This window comes from Musca autumnalis, unplaced genomic scaffold (genome assembly GCF_047663935.1).
Source record: "Musca autumnalis isolate F117 unplaced genomic scaffold, ASM4766393v1 scaffold_9, whole genome shotgun sequence".
In the NCBI taxonomy this organism is placed as follows: Eukaryota; Metazoa; Arthropoda; class Insecta; order Diptera; family Muscidae; genus Musca; species Musca autumnalis.
In genome coordinates, this window is record NW_027412450.1 from 459,579 (window position 1) to 480,996 (window position 21,418).

Consider the following 21,418-nt stretch of genomic DNA (forward strand, 5'->3'; position numbering starts at 1 on the left):
ATCTTTAAAAAATCCACGTTTTGTTGGTCTTTGGGTCTTCATAAAAAATCTTTAAAAAATCCACGTTTTGTTGGTCTTTGGGTCTTCATAAAAAATCTTTAAAAAATCCACGTTTTGTTGGTCTTTGGGTCTTCACAAAAAATCTTTAAAAAATCCACGTTTTGTTGGTCTTTGGGTCTTCATAAAAAATCTTTAAAAAATCCACGTTTTGATGATATTTGGGTCTTCATAAAAAATCTTTAAAAAATCCACGTTTTGATGATCTTTGGGTCTTCATAAAAAATCTTTAAAAAATCCACGTTTTGTTGGTCTTTGGGTCTTCATGAAAAATCTTTAAAAAATCCACGTTTTGTTGGTCTTTGGGTCTTCACAAAAAATCTTTAAAAAATCCACGTTTTGTTGGTCTTTGGGTCTTCATAAAAAATCTTTAAAAAATCCACGTTTTGTTGGTCTTTGGGTCTTCATAAAAAATCTTTAAAAAATCCACGTTTTGTTGGTCTTTGGGTCTTCATAAAAAATCTTTAGAAAATCCACGTTTTGTTTGTCTTTGGGTCTTCATATAGAATCTTTTAAAAATTCACGTTTTGTTGGTCTTTGGGTCTTTCTAGAAAATCTTTAGAAAATCCACGTTTTGTTGGTCTTTGGGTCTTCATAAAAAATCTTTAGAAAATCCACGTTTTGTTTGTCTTTGGGTCTTCATAAAAAAATCTTTAAAAAATCCAAGTTTTGTTGGTCTTTGGGTCTTCATAAAAAATCTTTAAAAAATCCACGTTTTGTTGGTCTTTGGGTCTTCATAAAAAATCTTTAAAAAATCCAAGTTTTGTTGGTCTTTGGGTCTTCATAAAAAAATCTTTAAAAAATCCAAGTTTTGTTGGTCTTTGGGTCTTTATAAAAAATCTTTAAAAAATCCACGTTTTGTTGGTCTTTGGGTCTTCATAAAAAATCTTTAAAAAATCCACGTTTTGTTGGTCTTTGGGTCTTCATAAAAAATCTTTAAAAAATCCAAGTTTTGTTGGTCTTTGGGTCTTCATAAAAAATCTTTAAAAAATCCACGTTTTGTTGGTCTTTGGGTCTTCATAAAAAATCTTTAAAAAATCCACGTTTTGTTGGTCTTTGGGTCTTCATAAAAAAATCTTTAAAAAATCCAAGTTTTGTTGGTCTTTGGGTCTTCATAAAAAAATCTTTAAAAAATCCACGTTTTGTTGGTCTTTGGGTCTTCATAAAAAATCTTTAAAAAATCCACGTTTTGTTGGTCTTTGGGTCTTCATAAAAAATCTTTAAAAAATCCACGTTTTGTTGGTCTTTGGGTCTTCATAAAAAATCTTTAAAAAATCCACGTTTTGTTGGTCTTTGGGTCTTCATAAAAAATCTTTAAAAAATCCACGTTTTGTTGGTCTTTGGGTCTTCATAAAAAATCTTTAAAAAATCCACGTTTTGTTGGTCTTTGGGTCTTCACAAAAAATCTTTAAAAAATCCACGTTTTGTTGGTCTTTGGGTCTTCATAAAAAATCTTTAAAAAATCCACCTTTTGATGATATTTGGGTCTTCATAAAAAATCTTTAAAAAATCCACGTTTTGATGATCTTTGGGTCTTCATAAAAAATCTTTAAAAAATCCACGTTTTGTTGGTCTTTGGGTCTTCATGAAAAATCTTTAAAAAATCCACGTTTTGTTGGTCTTTGGGTCTTCACAAAAAATCTTTAAAAAATCCACGTTTTGTTGGTCTTTGGGTCTTCATAAAAAATCTTTAAAAAATCCACGTTTTGTTGGTCTTTGGGTCTTCATAAAAAATCTTTAAAAAATCCACGTTTTGTTGGTCTTTGGGTCTTCATAAAAAATCTTTAGAAAATCCACGTTTTGTTTGTCTTTGGGTCTTCATATAGAATCTTTTAAAAATTCACGTTTTGTTGGTCTTTGGGTCTTTCTAGAAAATCTTTAGAAAATCCACGTTTTGTTGGTCTTTGGGTCTTCATAAAAAATCTTTAGAAAATCCACGTTTTGTTTGTCTTTGGGTCTTCATAAAAAAATCTTTAAAAAATCCAAGTTTTGTTGGTCTTTGGGTCTTCATAAAAAATCTTTAAAAAATCCACGTTTTGTTGGTCTTTGGGTCTTCATAAAAAATCTTTAAAAAATCCAAGTTTTGTTGGTCTTTGGGTCTTCATAAAAAAATCTTTAAAAAATCCAAGTTTTGTTGGTCTTTGGGTCTTTATAAAAAATCTTTAAAAAATCCACGTTTTGTTGGTCTTTGGGTCTTCATAAAAAATCTTTAAAAAATCCACGTTTTGTTGGTCTTTGGGTCTTCATAAAAAATCTTTAAAAAATCCAAGTTTTGTTGGTCTTTGGGTCTTCATAAAAAATCTTTAAAAAATCCACGTTTTGTTGGTCTTTGGGTCTTCATAAAAAATCTTTAAAAAATCCACGTTTTGTTGGTCTTTGGGTCTTCATAAAAAAATCTTTAAAAAATCCAAGTTTTGTTGGTCTTTGGGTCTTCATAAAAAAATCTTTAAAAAATCCACGTTTTGTTGGTCTTTGGGTCTTCATAAAAAATCTTTAAAAAATCCACGTTTTGTTGGTCTTTGGGTCTTCATAAAAAATCTTTAAAAAATCCACGTTTTGTTGGTCTTTGGGTCTTCATAAAAAATCTTTAAAAAATCCACGTTTTGTTGGTCTTTGGGTCTTCATAAAAAATCTTTAAAAAATCCACGTTTTGTTGGTCTTTGGGTCTTCATAAAAAATCTTTAAAAAATCCACGTTTTTTTTGTCTTTGGGTCTTCATAAAAAATCTTTAAAAAATCCACGTTTTTTTTGTCTTTGGGTCTTTATAAAAAATCTTTAAAAAATCCACGTTTTTTTTTTGTCTTTGGGTCTTTATAAAAAATCTTTAAAAAATCCACGTTTTTTTTGTCTTTGGGTCTTTATAAAAAATCTTTTAAAAATCCACGTTTTGTTGGTCTTTGGGTCTTCATAAAAAAATCTTTAAAAAATCCACGTTTTGTTGGTTTTTGGGTCTTCATGAAAAATCTTTAAAAAATCCACGTTTTGTTGGTCTTTGGGTCTTCATAAAAAATCTTTAAAAAATCCACGTTTTGTTGGTCTTTGGGTCTTCATAAAAAATCTTTAAAAAATCCACGTTTTGTTGGTCTTTGGGTCTTCATAAAAAATCTTTAAAAAATCCACGTTTTGTTGGTCTTTGGGTCTTCATAAAAAATCTTTAAAAAATCCACGTTTTGTTGGTCTTTGGGTCTTCATAAAAAATCTTTAAAAAATCCACGTTTTGTTGGTCTTTGGGTCTTCATAAAAAATCTTTAAAAAATCCACGTTTTGTTGGTTTTTGGGTCTTCATGAAAAATCTTTAAAAAATCCACGTTTTGTTGGTCTTTGGGTCTTCATAAAAAATCTTTAAAAAATCTACGTTTTGTTGGTTTTTGGGTCTTCATAAAAAATCTTTAAAAAATCCACGTTTTGTTGGTTTTGGGTCTTCATAAAAAATCTTTAAAAAAAAATCCACGTTTTGTTGCTCTTTGCTTCGTCATAGGCCCTCAGAAAAAATACTAAAAAAATCATATTTATTGCTGTGATGGTCTTCGAAAAAATTCTTTAAAAATCCACATATCTGAACTTCAAAGCTGCACACATGAGCTTCTGTGTTGTGATTGGATAAAAACATATCTTGGCAATAATTTCCCTCCAAAATCGTAGCATTATCAATCAGTTTCTGTGAAATATCGAACGATTTTTAAAAATACCCAAAAATAATATTACTTATACCCAGAGGTGGCCTTTATAAAGAATTTGTTTTTAAGGGTCACCAGCTCATAAAACTGGATTTTTTAAAGGCTAATTTCCATGGTTTTCTGCAGCTCTATAGCCGTAATTTTATGAATAATATCTTCAAGTCCATTACCTGGCAATAAAATTCAATTTATTAAAAAAACATATCCAAAGAGACCTTCTCACCAAAACCTTCCACATCTATCCCCGCTATGCTGTATCTGGAATTATTTTTTCAGTTGTTTTAAGGTTCCGATTTTATACAAATATCGTGTCCTTGAATAATATTTAAATTTACTGAAATATTCAATATTTCAAATGAAATTTGCTTGCAAAATCTTTTATGCAAAAAAGAAGAAACTTCTTAAGAATTTTTTTCTGGCTTCAATCTCTTGATTAGAAACAGACAAAATATGCATATCTGCATACGTACTTAGATGATTGTATACATCTATTAAGCACTTCATTGTCTGTATATAAATTGCAATGTGTTGGCAATTTGTGACATTTTTTGCCAGTTATCTTCATGAGTTGTTCTCTTAGCTTTGGGGCGCAAAGAAAGGAAACCGAACAACAAAAAAATTCCAGAAATTTGTGAATCCGTAAAAAATGCCACATAATTTGCATACAGTTGCCGCCACACACAAAACATTTAACAAAAACGATTTTGTTGTTATTTTTTGTTGTTGTTGTCGCTTATCAATTTGTTAATCTAAAATGAAGATAAATGCATTCAGAGGCAGAATGGGTGGATATGTGGAGCTTGTTAACACCGAGATGCTACTTGAGCGCAATGATACTCAACGAGATTCTCACTTATTTATTCAAATATGTTCAGTTTCTCAAATCGTTATTAGAATTGTTTTTTTTGTTGTTGTCAAATATGCACTTGGAAGCAGTATTGTTGTTGTCTTTTGTTCACAAATTTAGAATGTCACGAAGTATTTTGCATAGCTAGACAGCGGACAAAGTTCAGATAAAAGGAAATTTTTAGGAGCAAATGAAAACCTATAAAAATAAAAAGATATTCTTTAAAAAATCCACGCTTTGTGGTCTTGAGGTCCATGTGAAAAATATTCTTTAAAAAATCCATGCTCTGTCATCTTGAAAAATAGTCTTTAAAAAAATCCAGGTTCTGTGGTCTTGAAGTTTAGGGAAAATTAGTCCTTAAAAAAGTCAACGTTTTATAGGCTGCTGGTCCATAGAATATCCCACATACTTTCTTGGAAGATTTTATTTATCCTTTGCCTTTCAATGCCATTTACATTCCTCCTCATTAACATTCTTCAACTTAAACGCCCGCCCAAAAAAAGATTTGATTAACCTAAAACTTACTTTGCACTTTTTTTGCCTCTCCGAAGATTAGAATTCTGATGCTGTTATTTGAAGTTAAAGGTAATGGGAAAAAAATCACAAACCAAAAAAACAAAGTGGTAGGCGTAATGGAAGACACAAAAGAAACAAGACAAAACAGAAGGAAGGCAAAACCAATGGGCTACTACAGTTCGTGGAAGTGGAAAGACAAATGCCAGACATGTCGATTCATTACAAAGGATACATTTGTAACGGAAACATACACAAGACAACAAGGATTCGAATACTAATATCTTATGGCATAAAAGGATGGTTATCTCTTCTTTGGAATGGAATGAATTATGTCAATGTAGCGGACCAAATACCAGAGATATCGCCAAAATTATAAAGTTGCCCAAATTTATCAATAATTGGATATTTTTCCATGGTCATATTCCAGAGGTTAGAACTTCTAAAATAATTAGTGGATTTAAAAAAATACGTCATTTTGAAAGGAGATCATCTTTGTATTAAAAATGGTATGAATTATGTTGATGTAGCTGACCAAATTTCAGAGATATCGCCAAAATTAGAAAGTTTCCAAAATTTATCAACAATTGGATATTTTGTCACAGTCAAGAGACCATAGCTTCTAAAATAACTTATAGATCTGAAAGTAGTTAGCTGATTTGGAAAGAAGAATATCTCTTCTTCCATAGTAGTATGAATTATGGTAATGTAGCTCACCAAATTCCAGAGATATCACCAAAAGTTATAAAATTGTCAAATTAATCAATTATTGGATATTTTTCCATGGTCATATTCCAGAGGCCATAACATCTGAAATAGTGAGTTAATATTATTGAAAAGGCGAGATCTTGAAAGAATGGCGTCTCCTCTTGAAAAGCCATATAAATTATTTGTATATAGCCGACCAGAATCCAGAGATGTGACCTAATTTATAAAGTTGTCCAAATTTCACAGTAATAGGAAATTTGTCCATGGTCATAATCTAAAGACCATAACATCTAAAAGATTTAGTGGATTTTAAAGAAATTCCTTGATTTGAAAGAAGATCAACTCTATTTTAAATGTGGAATTAATTATGTTGAGGTAGCTAAACAAATGTCAGAGATATTGTCAAAATTATAAAGTTGCCCAAATTTATTAATAATTGGATATTTTTCCATGGTCACATTCAAGAGGTCATAACTTCTGGAATAATTTAGAGAGCTCAAAGGATTTAATTGATTATGAACGAAAAGTATCTCCTCTTCCAAATTGGTGTGAATTATGTTTATGTAGCTGACCAAATTCGAGAGATATCGGGAAAATTATAAAGTTGCCCAAATGTATCAATAACTCAATACTTTTCTATGATCATATTCCAGAGGTCATAACATCTAAAATAATGGGTAAATATTATTGAAATGGCAAAATCTTGAAAAAATTGCGTCTTCTTTTGAAAATCAATATAAATTATTTGTGTATAACAAACAAAAAACCAGAGATATCGCAAAAATTATAAAGATGCCCAAAATTTGTCAATAATTGGATATTTTTCCATGGTCATATTCCAGAGGCCATAACATCTTAAATAATGGGTAAATATTATTGAAATGGTGAGACCTTGAACGAATGACGTCTCCTCTTGAAAAACAATATCAATTGTTTCTATATAGCCGACTAAAAACCAGAGATATGACCAAAATTATAAAGTTGCCCAAATGTATTAATAATTGAAAATGTATCCATGGTCATATTCCAGAGGCCATAACATCTGGAATAATCGTTGCATCGTATTGAATTGATGTGATTTTGAAAAAAAGGACGTTTCGTATTGAAAACTGATATGAATTATATTGATATAGCTGACCAACTACCAGAGATATGTCGAAAATTAGAAAGTCTCCCAAATTTCTCAGTAATAAGAAATTTTCCCATTGACATATTCTGAGGAACATAACTTCTAAAATAATAAGTGGATTTTAAAAAATTTACTTGATTTTGAAAGAAAATCAAATCTTCTTCAAAATTGAGGCGAATTATATTGACATTGCTGCACAAATTCTAGCGGTATAGGGAAAATAATGAAATTACCCAATTTTATCAATTATTGCAAATTCTCCATTTTAATATTCTGGAGGCCATAAATTCTTAAATATTTTGCCAATCTTAAAAAAATTGACTGATTTTGAATTAAGGGCATCTCTTCTTTAACATTAAAATTAACTGTGTTGATGTCGCTGACCAAATTTCCGAGATATCGCCAAAATTATAAAGGTGCCCAAATTTATCAATAATTGGATGTTTTTCCATGATCTTATTCAAGAACCCATAATTTCTGAAATAATTTATGAATCTTAATGAATTTACCCGATTTTGAAAGAAGATTAAATCTTTTTTATAATTGAAATGAACTATGTTGACATAGCTGACCAAATTTCAGAGATATCGCCAAAATTATAAAGTTGCCAAAAAGTATCAATAATTGGAAATTTTTCGATGGACATATTCTTGAGGCCATAACTTTTGAACTAATCGGTATGTCTTACTGGAGTTATATGATTTTGGAACGAGAGCATCTCCTTTTGATAGGTGATATGAATTATGTTGATATTGCTAACCAAATACTAGAAATATGGCCAAAATTTTAAAGTGGCCCAAGTTGACCAATAATTGAACATGTTTTCAATGTTATATTCTGGAGGCCATAACTTCTAAAATATTCAATGCATCTTAAAGAAGTTAACGGATTCTAAAAGATAATGATCTTTTCTTCATAGCTAAAATGAATTATGTTGAGGTAGTTGCCAAAATTCCAGAGATATTGTAAAATTAATAAAAATGATAAAATATTTTAATATTTGGGCATTTTTCCATGCTGACATCTGGGAGCCATAACTTCGTAAATAATCAGAGTAGCTAAATAAAATAAATCGAGTTTGAAATGAAAGCATCTTTTAAGTAAAACTAAAATAAATTATGTCGATATAACTGACCATATACCAAAGATATGGCCCAAATTATAAAGTTGCCCAAATATATCAATGATTGGATGTTTTTCCATGTTTAAAATATGGAGGCCATAACTTTTGAAGTAATTTGTGGATCTCAATGAAACTGATTGATTTTGAAAGAAAAGTACTTCCTCATAAAATCTGATTTGAACTATGTTGATGTCCCCGACTAAATAAAAAAGATATCGCCAAAACTTTAAAGTTGCCCAAACTGACCCTTAATTGGATATTTTTCCACGGCTATATTCTGGAGGCCATAACTTCTGAAATAATTAATGGATTTTAAGATGTTATCTGAGTTTTAAAGACAATGGTTTTTTCTTGAATATTTGAATGAAATTAGTTAACATAACTGACCAAATACCACAAATATCGTGAAAATAATAAAATTGTCAAAATTTGTCAATAATTGGGAATTTTTCCATGCCTAAATTCTAGGGGACATAACTTGTGAACTGAACAGTGCATCTTAACGAAATAACATTGATTTGAAAGACGGGTATCTCCTCTTGAATGCTGATATGAACTATGTTGATATTGCTGATCAATTACTAGAGATATGGTCAAATTTTAAAAGTTACTCAAATTGATCAATGATTGTATATTTTCGCATGGTCATATCGTGGCCATATTTCTGAGGCCATAAGTTCTGATCTAACCGGTGCATCTTTATGGAATAATATGGTTTTAGAAGGAGATCATCTTCCCTTGAAGACTGATATGAACTATGTTGATATTGCTGACCAAATACTAGAAATATGGCCAAAATTTTAAAGCGACCCAAGTTGACCAATAATTGAATATGTTTCCAAGGTTATATTCCGGAGGTCATAACTTCTGAAATATTCAATGGATCTTAAAGATGTTACCGGATTCTAAAAGACAATGATCTCTTCTTTAAAATTGAAGTAAACTATGTTGACACGGTTGTCAAAATTCTAGAGATATTGTAAAATTAATACAAATGACCAAATATATTAATATTTGGGCATTTTTTCCCTGCTGACATTCAGGGAGCCATAACTTTGAAAAAATCAGAGTAGCTCAATAAAATATATCGGATTAGAAAGGAGGGTGTATTTTCTGTAAAACTAAAATGAATTATGTCGATATAACTGACCATATACCAAAAATATGGCCAAAATTATAAAATTGCCCAAATTGATCAATAATTGGATATTTTTCCATGTTCATAATATGGAGGCCATAACTTCTGAAATAATTAGTAGATCTCAATGAAATCAATTGATTTTGAAACAAGAATACTTCCTCTTGAAAACTGTTATGAACTAGTTTGATATTGCCGACCAAGTATCAGAGATATAGTCAAAATTTAAAAATTGTCCAAGTTGATCAATATTTTGATATGTTTCCAAGTTTATATTTTGCAGACCATAACTTCTGAAATAATTAGTCGATCTCAGTGAAATCAATAGATTTCGAAAGAGAGATACTTGCTCTTAAAAACTGGTACAATTTATTTTGATATAGCTGACCAAATGCTTGAGATATCTTACCAAAAACTAAATTTACCAAATTTGTCAATAATTGGATAATCTTCGAAGAAGCCGTAACTTCTGAAATAATAATTGCATTTTAAAAAAATTACCCGATTTTAAAAGATGATGATTTCTTTTTTAACTTGTAAATGAATTATGTTGACGTAGCTGACTAAATACCTGAGATATACAGGGCAATCATGAAGTAAAATTCCGTGCGGAATTTGTTCTCTTTCCCCAATTTCACAATTTTTTATTTCCGTATTTATGTCCAAAAAGGGACTATTTTTGTTGATTAGACAAGAATATTCCATAATTAGGAGATTCTAGCAGTTTTTCACGTTTCAAAATAATGATTTTTAAAGAATTTCACCTTTTTAAATTATTTTCCGTGCGGAAAAATTCCGAGGGAAATATTTATGATTGCCCTGATAGTGAAAATATTGATATTGCCCAAATTTGTCATTAATTGAGAATTTTGCCATGATCATACTTTAGGTGCCGTAACTTCTGTAATTGTAAGTGTATCTTACCGAAGTGACTTGATTTTGAAGGTTGGATATCTCTTTTTCAAAATTTATATGAATTATGTTGATAAAACAGACCAAGTACCAGCAATTTCGCCAAAATTTTAATGTTGCCCAAATTGATCAATAATTGGATATTTTTCCAAGGTCACATTCTGAAGGCGATAACTTCTGAAACTGAAATTGTACTTTAAGGAAATTGCATGATTTTGAAAGGAGAGAATCTCTTCTTGAAATGTGATGTGAATTATGTTGATGGGAGGCGCTCCTATGATGTGAGGCTAGAAAATATTTTTTAAAAATCCACGCTTATGATGGGAGACTAGAAAATATTTTTTAAAAAATCCACGCCTATGATGGGAGGATAGAAAATATTTTCTAAAAAATCCACGCTTATGATGGGAGGCTAGAAAATATTTTTTAAAAAATCCACACCTATGATGGAAGGCTAGAAAATATTTTTTACAAAATCCACGCCTATGATGGGAGGATAGAAAATATTTTCTAAAAAATCCACGCTTATGATTGGAGGCTAGAAAATATTTTTTAAAAAATCCACGCTTATGATGGGAGGCTAGAAAATATTTTTTAAAAAATCCACGCCTATGATGGGAGGCTAGAAAATATTTTTAAAAAATCCACGCTTATGATGGGAGGCTAGAAAATATTTTTTAAAAATACACGCTTATGATGGGAGGCTAGAAAATATTTTTTTAAAAACCCACGCTTATGATGGGAGGCTAGAAAATATTTTTTTTAAAAAATCTACGCCTATGATGGGAGGCTAGAAAATATTTTTTAAAAATCCACGCCTATGATGGGAGGCTAGAAAATATTTTTTAAAAAATCCACGCCTATGATGGGAGGCTAGAAAATATTTTTTAAAAAATCCACGCCTATGATGGGAGGCTAGAAAATATTTTTTAAAAAATCCACGCCTATGATGGGAGGCTAGAAAATATTTTTTAAAAAATCCACGCCTATGATGGGAGGCTAGAAAATATATTTTAAAAAAATCAAAGCTTATGATGTGTGGCTAGAAAATATATTTTAAAAAATCCACGCTTATAATGGGAGGCTAGAAAATATTTTTTAAAAAATCCACGCCTATGATGGGAGGCTAGAAAATATTTTTTAAAAAATCCACGCCTATGATGGGAGGCTAGAAAATATTTTTTAAAAAATCCACGCCTATGATGGGAGGCTAGAAAATATTTTTTAAAAAATCCACGCCTATGATGGGAGGCTAGAAAATATTTTTTAAAAAATCCACGCCTATGATGGGAGGCTAGAAAATATTTTTTAAAAAATCCACGCCTATGATGGGAGGCTAGAAAATATTTTTTAAAAAATCCACGCCTATGATGGGAGGCTAGAAAATATTTTTTAAAAAATCCACGCCTATGATGGGAGGCTAGAAAATATTTTTTAAAAAATCCACGCCTATGATGGGAGGCTAGAAAATATTTTTTAAAAAATCCACGCCTATGATGGGAGGCTAGAAAATATTTTTTAAAAAATCCACGCCTATGATGGGAGGCTAGAAAATATTTTTTAAAAAATCCACGCCTATGATGGGAGGCTAGAAAATATTTTTTAAAAAATCCACGCCTATGATGGGAGGCTAGAAAATATTTTTTAAAAAATCCACGCCTATGATGGGAGGCTAGAAAATATTTTTTAAAAAATCCACGCCTATGATGGGAGGCTAGAAAATATTTTTTAAAAAATCCACGCCTATGATGGGAGGCTAGAAAATATTTTTTAAAAAATCCACGCCTATGATGGGAGGCTAGAAAATATTTTTTAAAAAATCCACGCCTATGATGGGAGGCTAGAAAATATTTTTTAAAAAATCCACGCCTATGATGGGAGGCTAGAAAATATTTTTTAAAAAATCCACGCCTATGATGGGAGGCTAGAAAATATTTTTTAAAAAATTCACGCTTATGATGGAAGGCTAGAAAATATTTTTAAAAAAATCCACGCTTATGATGGGAGGCTAGAAAATATTTTTTAAAAACTCCACGCTTATGATAGGAGGCTAGAAAATATTTTTTAAAAAATTCACACTTATGATGGAAGGCTAGAAAATATTTTTAAAAAAATCCATGCCTATGATGGGAGGCTAGAAAATATTTTTTAAAAAATCCACGCCTATGATGGAAAGCTAGACATATTTTTTTATTTAAATCCACGCCTATGATGGAAGGCTAGACATTTATTTTAAATCCACGCCTATGGTGGAAGGCTAGACATTTTTTTAAATCCACGCCTATGATGGGAGGCTAGAAAATATTTTTTAAAAATCCACCCTTATGTTGGGAGTCTCGTGAATTTAGCAATAATTGGTAATTTCTCGCGGTACATTTTCCAGATGTCATAACTTCGGAAATGATTAATGTACCTTAATAGAATAAGTAGATTTTGAAATAGGGACATATCCACATCAAAATTAAAACATATTATCCTGATGTGGTCTACCAAATATCAGAGTAATACGCAAATTTTTAAATTTGCCCAAATTGACCAATATTTGTATATTTTCCCAAAGTGAAATTCTGGAGGCCATAACTTCTGAAAGGCCATAACTTCTGAAGTCTATTTTTGAATTCCTATTTTAAGTCCTCTGCTTGCAAAATATCCCTTTGTCGCTTAGTGTAATTAATTTATTTGCTGTTTAATTCCAAGCACTAACAATAATAAGACAAAATCATTTACATTAAATGACCAATAGTTAAGTGAGAGCCTGGCTAACAACTGAAACTGTTGCTGAACTGACAAAACAAAAACGTAGTTAAGACAAATGGAAGCTACATTTATGTGGCGTTAATAATGAGCAGAAACATCAAGGCAGTGAGTGGTAAGGCATAAAACAACCCAAGGGACTAAGATAAACAGAACAACAAATTGCGATGTTTGGTGTTAAGGCCCTAAAAGTTAAGAGCAAGTTAGATATTAAAAGGAATCCCGTTTTCTCAGTAAACGCCAAGGACTAAGAGGCTTGGTTAAGACTAAGTTAAGACTAACGGCATCTATTTTTAACAATTTATAATTAAAAATAATTTTTGTTTTATAAAAAATTATATAAGAAAAGGTCAAATACCAATTTGATTTCGTTTACATCAGCTTGCCAGCCAGGTGTCCAAGGGTTAAGCTATCGGCTCTATCCCGTTTAACACAAAATTGATTTTATCTTTAATTGCGACACAGTTGGCAATTAATAATAATTTTATTTTAGCAGCAACAAAAAAAAACAACAACAATTCATGAAAAACTCACAGCTACCAACAAAACGATTCGCTTGTTATGGCATTTCAAAATTTAATTAGATAATTGTCGGAACATGCATTGCTACAACTTAGCGGTATGAACAGAAATATTAAGTGTTTGGATCTGTTATAAATATTGTGTAATATTAGTTTTTTTTTTTTTTGTGAAATTAATTGCCAAAATTATTTTAGATCGATTTGCAAAATTAGAAATAAAGGGACCAAAAAAATCGTTTATTGTTAGGAATTAAATTAAATTAAATTGGTGATTCTTTCCCAAAAAAATAAAATACACCACATATCCTTATTGTGCCACAAAGCCTTAAACTAGACCACATTCTCTAAAAATTTGGTGCCTCAAAATATACCACCTAAAAATAGGCAACATATTTATGGAAAGCTAAAGCCTTAAACCCAACCACAGTCTTTCTATAGACTCAAAATCTTTTTATAATCACCGGAATTTATTGATTTAAAATAATCCAATATTTTCGAATAAATTTCCATTAATTTTATGTGTTGTTATTTGGTGTTTCTTCTTGATAATCTCTTCTATAATTACCTTTAATTTGTTGTTAATTTACAAGCAAGCAATAATTAAATGAATTAAATCGGAATTTTTCACATTTGTTTATCCCCATAACGAGATCACATATCACAAAATTGATGGTGGAAATAGAGCGCCATTGGAACGTGCTGGGATAGGTTGTTTTTTATAATCTGTTGAAATATTTATTTGAATGAACATCATTTCAAATTAAACAAAATTATTTTGTATATTAAATGCGTATTAAAATTCTGTTTTAAATAATTTTGTTTATTTAATTGTTGTTAGGTCATTAAAAATTAATTCAGAACAAGAAGAAGCAGTGAAAACATGTTAAAAATAATTTTCCCAAATAGAGATAGACCATAGCGGAAGTTATGGCTTCCGGAAAGTGACCTTGAAAAAATTGATTTTTATTGACAGATTTGGGACAGCCTGTTAATATGGCGATAGCTCGGAAATTTTGGTCATCGACATTAAAATAATTTGTAGCAATTTTGAAGAGGACATGATCACATTTCAAAATCATGTTATTTCATTGATATCCCTTAATTATTTCATAAGCTATGGCCCCTAGAATGTGAATAAGGAGACGTTTCCAATTATAAATACATTTGGGCAGCTTTTCAATTTTGGTGATATCTTTGGTATTTGGTCAGTTATATCAACGTAGTACATTCCAATTTTGAAGAAAAGTTAATCCTCTTTCAAACTCAATTTATTTTATTAAGATACTCAGATTATTTCCGAAGTTATTGGCCCCTAGAATGTGAGAATGGACAAATTTTCAATTATTAATAAATTTGGACAATTGTGTTCTTCTTACGATATCTCTGGAATTTGGTCAGCTACATCAACACAAATCATACAAATTTTGAAGAAAAGATGTTCTTTTTTCAAACTTAATTTATTTCATTGAGATCTTCTTATTATTTCAGAACTTATGGCCCCAGGAATGTGACAATGGAAAAATACCCAATTATTGCAAAATTTGGGCAATTTTGTTAATTTTATGATATCTCTGGTATTTGGTCAGCTACATCAACATAAATCACACAAATTTTGAAGAGAAGGCGTTCTCCTTTAAATTCCAATTGATTTCTTTGAGATCTATTTATTATTTCAGCAGTTGTGGCCTCAGGAATGTGATTATTAAAAAATACCCAATTATTGCTAAATTTGGGCAATTTTGTTAATTTTATGATATCTATGGTATTTGGTCAGCTACATCAACATAAATCATACAAGTTTTAAAGAGAATGTGTTCCCCTTTCAAAACCGGTTGATTTCATTGAGATCTACTTATTATTTCAGAAGTTGTGGCTTCAGGAATGTGATCATTAAAAAAATACCAAATTATTGCTAAATTTGGGCAATTTTGTTAATTTTACGATATCTCTAGTATTTGGTAAGTTATTTCAAAACATGTCTTTTAAATTTTAAAGAAGAGCCCAAAGTCTTTAAGACACAGGTAACTTCTTTAAGATCCATCAATTATTTCAGAAGTTATGGCTCTCAGAATATAACCATGGAAAAACACCCAATTGTTGGTCAACTTGGGCAACTTTAAACTTTTGGCCATATCTTTGGTATTTGGTAAGCAATGTCAACGAAATTCACATCAGCTATCAAAACGAGATGCTTTGTTTTCAAAATCATGTTATTTGATTAAGATATACCGATTATTAAAGAAGTTATGACCTCCAGAATATAATCTTGGAAGAATATCCAATTATTGGTCAACTTGGGCAGCTTTTTAATTTTGGTAATATCTCTGCTATTTGGTCAGCAATATTAACATAATTTATATCAACTTTCAAGAGGAGATGCCCTTCTTCTAAAATCGTGTCATTTCATTAAGATACACCTATTATTTCGAAAGTTATGACCTCCAGACTATAACCATAGAAACATATCCAATTATTGATGCATTTGGGCAAATTCAACTTTTTTACGATATCTTTGGTATTTTCTCAGCAACATCTTCATAATTCATACCAATTTTGAAGAAAAGATAATTTTCTTTCAAAGTCAGTACTTTTTCTATAGAGTGCATTGAAGATTTCAGAAGTTATGGCCTCCAGAATGTGACCATGCAAAAATATTCAATTATTGCTAAATGTGGACAATTTTGTACTTTTTAGGATATCTCTGGTATTTGGTCGGTTGCATCACCACAATTCGCATCAATTTGCAAAAGAAGGTACTCCTCTTTCTAAGTTAGTTGTTTTCACTGAGATCCAGTTACAATTTCAGAAATTCTGGCCTCTAGAATACGACAATGGAAAATGGTCCAATTATTGATACATTTGGGCGACTTTGTTCTGTTTACAATATCTCAGTATTTGGTCAGCTATTAAAACACAATTCATACATATTTTAAAGAGAAGGTGTTCTTCTTATAGAATCAGGCGTGAATTTTTTAAAAAATATTTTCTAGCCTCCCTTTATAGGCGTGGATTTTGTAAAAAATATTTTCTAGCCTCCCATCATAGGCGTGGATTTTTTAAAAAATATTTTCTAGCCTCCCATCATAGGCGTGGATTTTTTAAAAAATATTTTCTATCCTCCCATCATAGGCGTGGATTTTTTAAAAAATATTTTCTAGCCTCCCATCATAGGCGTGGATTTTTTAAAAAATATTTTCTAGCCTCCCATCATAGGCGTGGATTTTTTAAAAAATATTTTCTATCCTCCCATTATAGGCGTGGGTTTAAAAAAAAAAATATTTTCTATCCTCCCATTATAGGCGTGGGTTTAAAAAAAAAAAATATTTTCTAGCCTCCCATCATAGGCGTGGATTTTTTAAAAAATATTTTCTATCCTCCCATCATAGGCGTGGATTTTTTAAAAAATATTTTCTAGCCTCCCATCATAGGCGTGGATTTTTTAAAGAATATTTTCTATCCTCCCATCATAGGCGTGGATTTTTTAAAAAATATTTTCTAGCCTCCCATTATAGGCGTGGATTTTTTAAAAAAATATTTTCTAGCCTCCCATTATAGGCGTGGATTTTTTAAAAAATATTTTCTAGCCTCCCATTATAGGCGTGGATTTTTTAAAAAATATTTTCTAGGCTCCCATTATAGGCGTGGATTTTTAAAAAAATATTTTCTAGCCTCCCATTATAGGAGTGGATTTTTTAAAAAATATTTTCTAGCCTCCCATTATAGGAGTGGATTTTTTAAAAAATATTTTCTAGCCTCCCATTATAGGAGTGGATTTTTTAAAAAATATTTTCTAGCCTCCCATTATAGGAGTGGATTTTTTAAAAAATATTTTCTAGCCTCCCATCAACAAATATTTTCTAGAAGCCCATCATAGGCGTGAATTTAAAAAAATTCTAGCCTCCCATCATAGCTTAATTTATTAAATAATTAATATTTTAATTTAAATAGGAAACTTATTTTTTTATTTCTCAATTTTTTTTCTCATTACAGGTTAATTAAGGTGCTACGCTCCCTCCGCCTGTCATGAAAATATTTCAACACTAAAAGCAAAACGTCTGAAGTTAATAAATCAAATTAAAATCCCCCTTGTAGTAATTTAAAAACCCCCTATTTTGAAATATGTTTGAAACTCCCAGTGAAATAAAGAAGTGAATTTGTGGGGAGAAGCGAAATAAAAAAATATTTTCGATATCAACCATGGTAAAACACAATGTGGAGATTGTGAAAACAGAAAATGGCATAAATGCAGCAAAGACCCAGGGGCTAACAGCAGCATCTGCTGGAGCTGGAAGTGGTGCGTTGAAAACTAAAATGACCAATAAGGCAGCAAATGGCAATGCCGATACGGAGGATTTAAATGATGGCGGTGAAAATGGTACCACAGGTAAGTGATGAAATAGATGATAAGAACGGTTTAATAGCAAAAATGTACATCTTCTTGGCCCCTAAATGGCCATTTAGTTGTGATCATCATTACTTGAGGTTACGTTTAATTGAATTATTAAATTAAAGGAAGATTGTGGTGGTTGACCCCTAGCATTTTTTCAAATCTCCCCATTGTTCCCCTCGAATATAAAAGCGGTCAAGTTTATAATCGCATTTTCCAAAAGGGTGCTATTTGTGGTGAGTGATAGCGCAGGGGGAGAGACAGATTGGGATGTTATAAATTAATTAAGAATTAAATTGTAGCATAAATTGTCCCGCACAAAAGTTTTTTTACTCTACACGCAGTATGGCGTGCAATATTTTTTCATGTTTCGTTTTATACATTTGGTTCTGTTACCTTTAGGCTTTGTGAGGGTGTCATGTTCCATCATGTTTAAAGTGAAAACAACGAAGGCAATAACAACAAGTTCACACCATTGAAGGAGGAAGGAATGTTGACTATTATGGGACGAAAGTTACTTAAACATAAATAAAATTTAATAACATTTTCTAAAGGATTTTTTTCGAATTTTCGATTATCGATAAAATTTATGTATGAAATCGATAAATAATTTCCTATAGAAATTTTATCGATAAAAAATTTCCTATAGAAATTGAATCGATAAAATCGACAAAAATTCCTATAGAAATTTTATCGATAAAATTTTCCTATAGAAATTTTATCGATCATGGATAAAAAATTTCCTATAGAAATTTTATCGATAATCGATACAAAATTTACTTCAGAAATTTTATAGATAAAAATGTCCTATATAAATTTTATCAATTATCGATAAAAATTTGCTATAGAAATTTTATCGATCATCGATAAAAAATTTCTTAAAGAAGTTTTATCAATAAACGATAAAAAAAGATTTCCTATAGAAATTTTATCGATAATCGATAAAAAAAAATTCCTATAGAAATTTTATCGATAATCGATAAAAAAATTTCCTATAGAAATTTTATCGATAATCGATAAAAAATTTCCTATAGAAATTTTATCGATAAAAAATTTCCTATAGAAATTTTATCGGTTATCAATAAAATTTTGATAGGAAATTTTCCATAGGAAATATTGTCAATTCTTTCGATATTGTCGATAAAACGTTAATAAGAAATTGTTCTAATTATCGAAAAAAACTTGTATATAACTTTTTTTTCGATATTATCGATAAAATTTCTATAGGAAATTTTTTAATATTATCGATAAAATTTCTAAAGCAAATTTTTTTTCAATATTTCGATAGCATTTAATACGAATTTTTTCCATTTTATCGATAAAATGATTATGAGTAATTTTTTCGATATTATCGATAAAATGGTTATGAGTAATTTTTTCGATATTATCTATAAAATTTCGATAGAAATTTTTTTCGATATTATCGATAAAATTTTTATGAGCAATGTTTTCGATATTATTTCGATATTTATATTATTTATAAAATCGACAAATTTTCCTATAGAATTTTTATCGATAAAATCGACAAAGTTTCCTATAGAAATTTTATCGATAAAATCGACAAAATTTCCTATAGATAAAATCGACAAAATTTCCTATAAAAATTTTATCGATAAAATCGACAAAATTTCCTATAGAAATTTTATCGATAAAATCGACAAAATTTCCTATAGAAATTTTATCGATAAAATCGACAAAATTTCCTATAGAAATTTTATCGATAAAATCGACAAAATTTCCTATAGAAATTTTATCGATAAAATCGACAAAATTCCTATAGAAATTTTATCGATCATCGATAAAAAATTTCCTATAGAAATTTTATCGATCATCGATAAAAAATTTCCTATAGAAATTTTATCGATCATCGATAAAAAATTTCCTATAGAAATTTTATCGATCATCGATAAAAAATTTCCTATAGAAATTTTATCGATAAAATCGACAAAATTTCCTATAGAAATTTTAGCGATAAAATCGATTTCCTATAGAAATTTTACCGATAAAATCGACAAAATTTCCTAACGAAATTTTATCGATAAAATCGACAAATTTTCCTATAGAAATTTTATCGATAAAATCGACAAAATTTCCTATAGAAATTTTATCGATAAAATCGACAAAATTTCCTATAGAAATTTTATCGATAAAATCGACAAAATTTCCTATAGAAATTTTATCGATAAAATCGACAAAATTTCCTATAGAAATTTTATCGCTAAAATCGACATAATTTTCTATAGAAATTTTATCGATAAAATCGACAAAATTTCCTATAGAAATTTTATCGATAAAATCGACAAAATTTCCTATAGAAATTTTATCGATAAAATCGACAAAATTTCATCGATCATCGATAAAAAATTTCCTATAGAAATTTTATCGATCATCGATAAAAAATTTCCTATAGAAATTTATCGATCATCGATAAAAAATTTCCTATAGAAATTTTATCGATAATCGATAAAAAAAAATTTCCTATAGAAATTTTATCGATAATCGATAAAAAAATTTCCTATAGAAATTTTATCGATAATCGATCAAAAATTTCATATAGAAATTTTATCGATAATCGATAAAAAATTTCCTATAGAAATTTTATCGATCACTGATAAAAAAATTTCTATAAAAATTTTACCGATTATCGATAAAAAATTTCCTATAGTAATTTTATCGATCATCGATAAAAAATTTCTTATAGTAATTTTATCGATCATCGATAAAAAAATTTCCTATAGAAATTTTATCGATCATCGATAAAAAATTTCCTATAGAAATTGTATCAATAATCGATTAAAAAATTTCCTATTGAAATTTTATCGATAATCGATATCGATAAAATTTCTATAGGAAATTTTTTTGTATTACCGATAAAATTTCTAAAGCAAATTTTTTTTAATATTTCGATAGCATTTAATACGAATTTTTTCCATGTTATCGATAAAATGATTATGAGTAATTTTTTCGATATTATCGATAAAATGGTTATGAGTAATTTTTTCGATATTATCTATAAAATTTCGATAGAATTTTTTTTGATATTATCGATAAAACTTCTATAAGAATTTTTTCCAAAATTATCACACTTCCCCCTTTTTACCCACTCAACCCCTATCATTTTTGCCAAAACGTTCAACAAGTAGCAAAGTCATGGTCACTAACCCGCACACAATGAAAGCGACAAGAAAATTACCCATTCCTCTCACACCCTGAAAGTTGAGGCTGTTTGTGATGATGACGATGATATTTTATATTTAGAGGTTACAAAAATATAGTTTGTATGGAGGTCATAATGATGTAGGTAATTGCCAGGGTGGTTATCGTTCTATCCATGTTGCTGCTTTTGTTTTCGAATTTCCCATAAATATGAGCAATCAACACTTTTTGCGACTACAGGGCTTTGACATGACCAAACGAACAACTTTGCTAGAAAAAGTTGAAAATTTAACCACTTCAAGTCTCAGCAATAGCAGAGAAAGTTGGGCTAAGAACTTTGTTCTTGATGAAGGCACTTGTCTTGAGGAAAAGTTGGAAGGTAATGAATACGGTGGAGGATGACGAATGGTTCGTAATAATGATGTCCACGTTGGCGTATGAATATTGACACTGTGTCTAAGCAGCGTCTTTGGAAGTGGACTTTAACAAAAAAAAA

General features: G+C 29.8%; 1 protein-coding gene across 9 annotated transcripts in view; it reads left to right on the forward strand.

The window, feature by feature from the left end:
• LOC141388256 (adenylate cyclase type 2-like) overlaps positions 1 to 21,418 on the forward strand; it is a 517,012-nt gene that overhangs the window by 281,708 nt on the left and 213,886 nt on the right. For all 9 annotated transcript variants that reach the window (XM_073958279.1, XM_073958284.1, XM_073958282.1 and 6 more), the window contains exon 3: positions 17,370 to 17,763. In XM_073958279.1, the coding sequence (XP_073814380.1) occupies positions 17,577 to 17,763 (187 nt within the window). In that variant the 5' untranslated portion in view covers positions 17,370 to 17,576. The remainder of the gene's footprint in view (positions 1 to 17,369; positions 17,764 to 21,418) is intronic.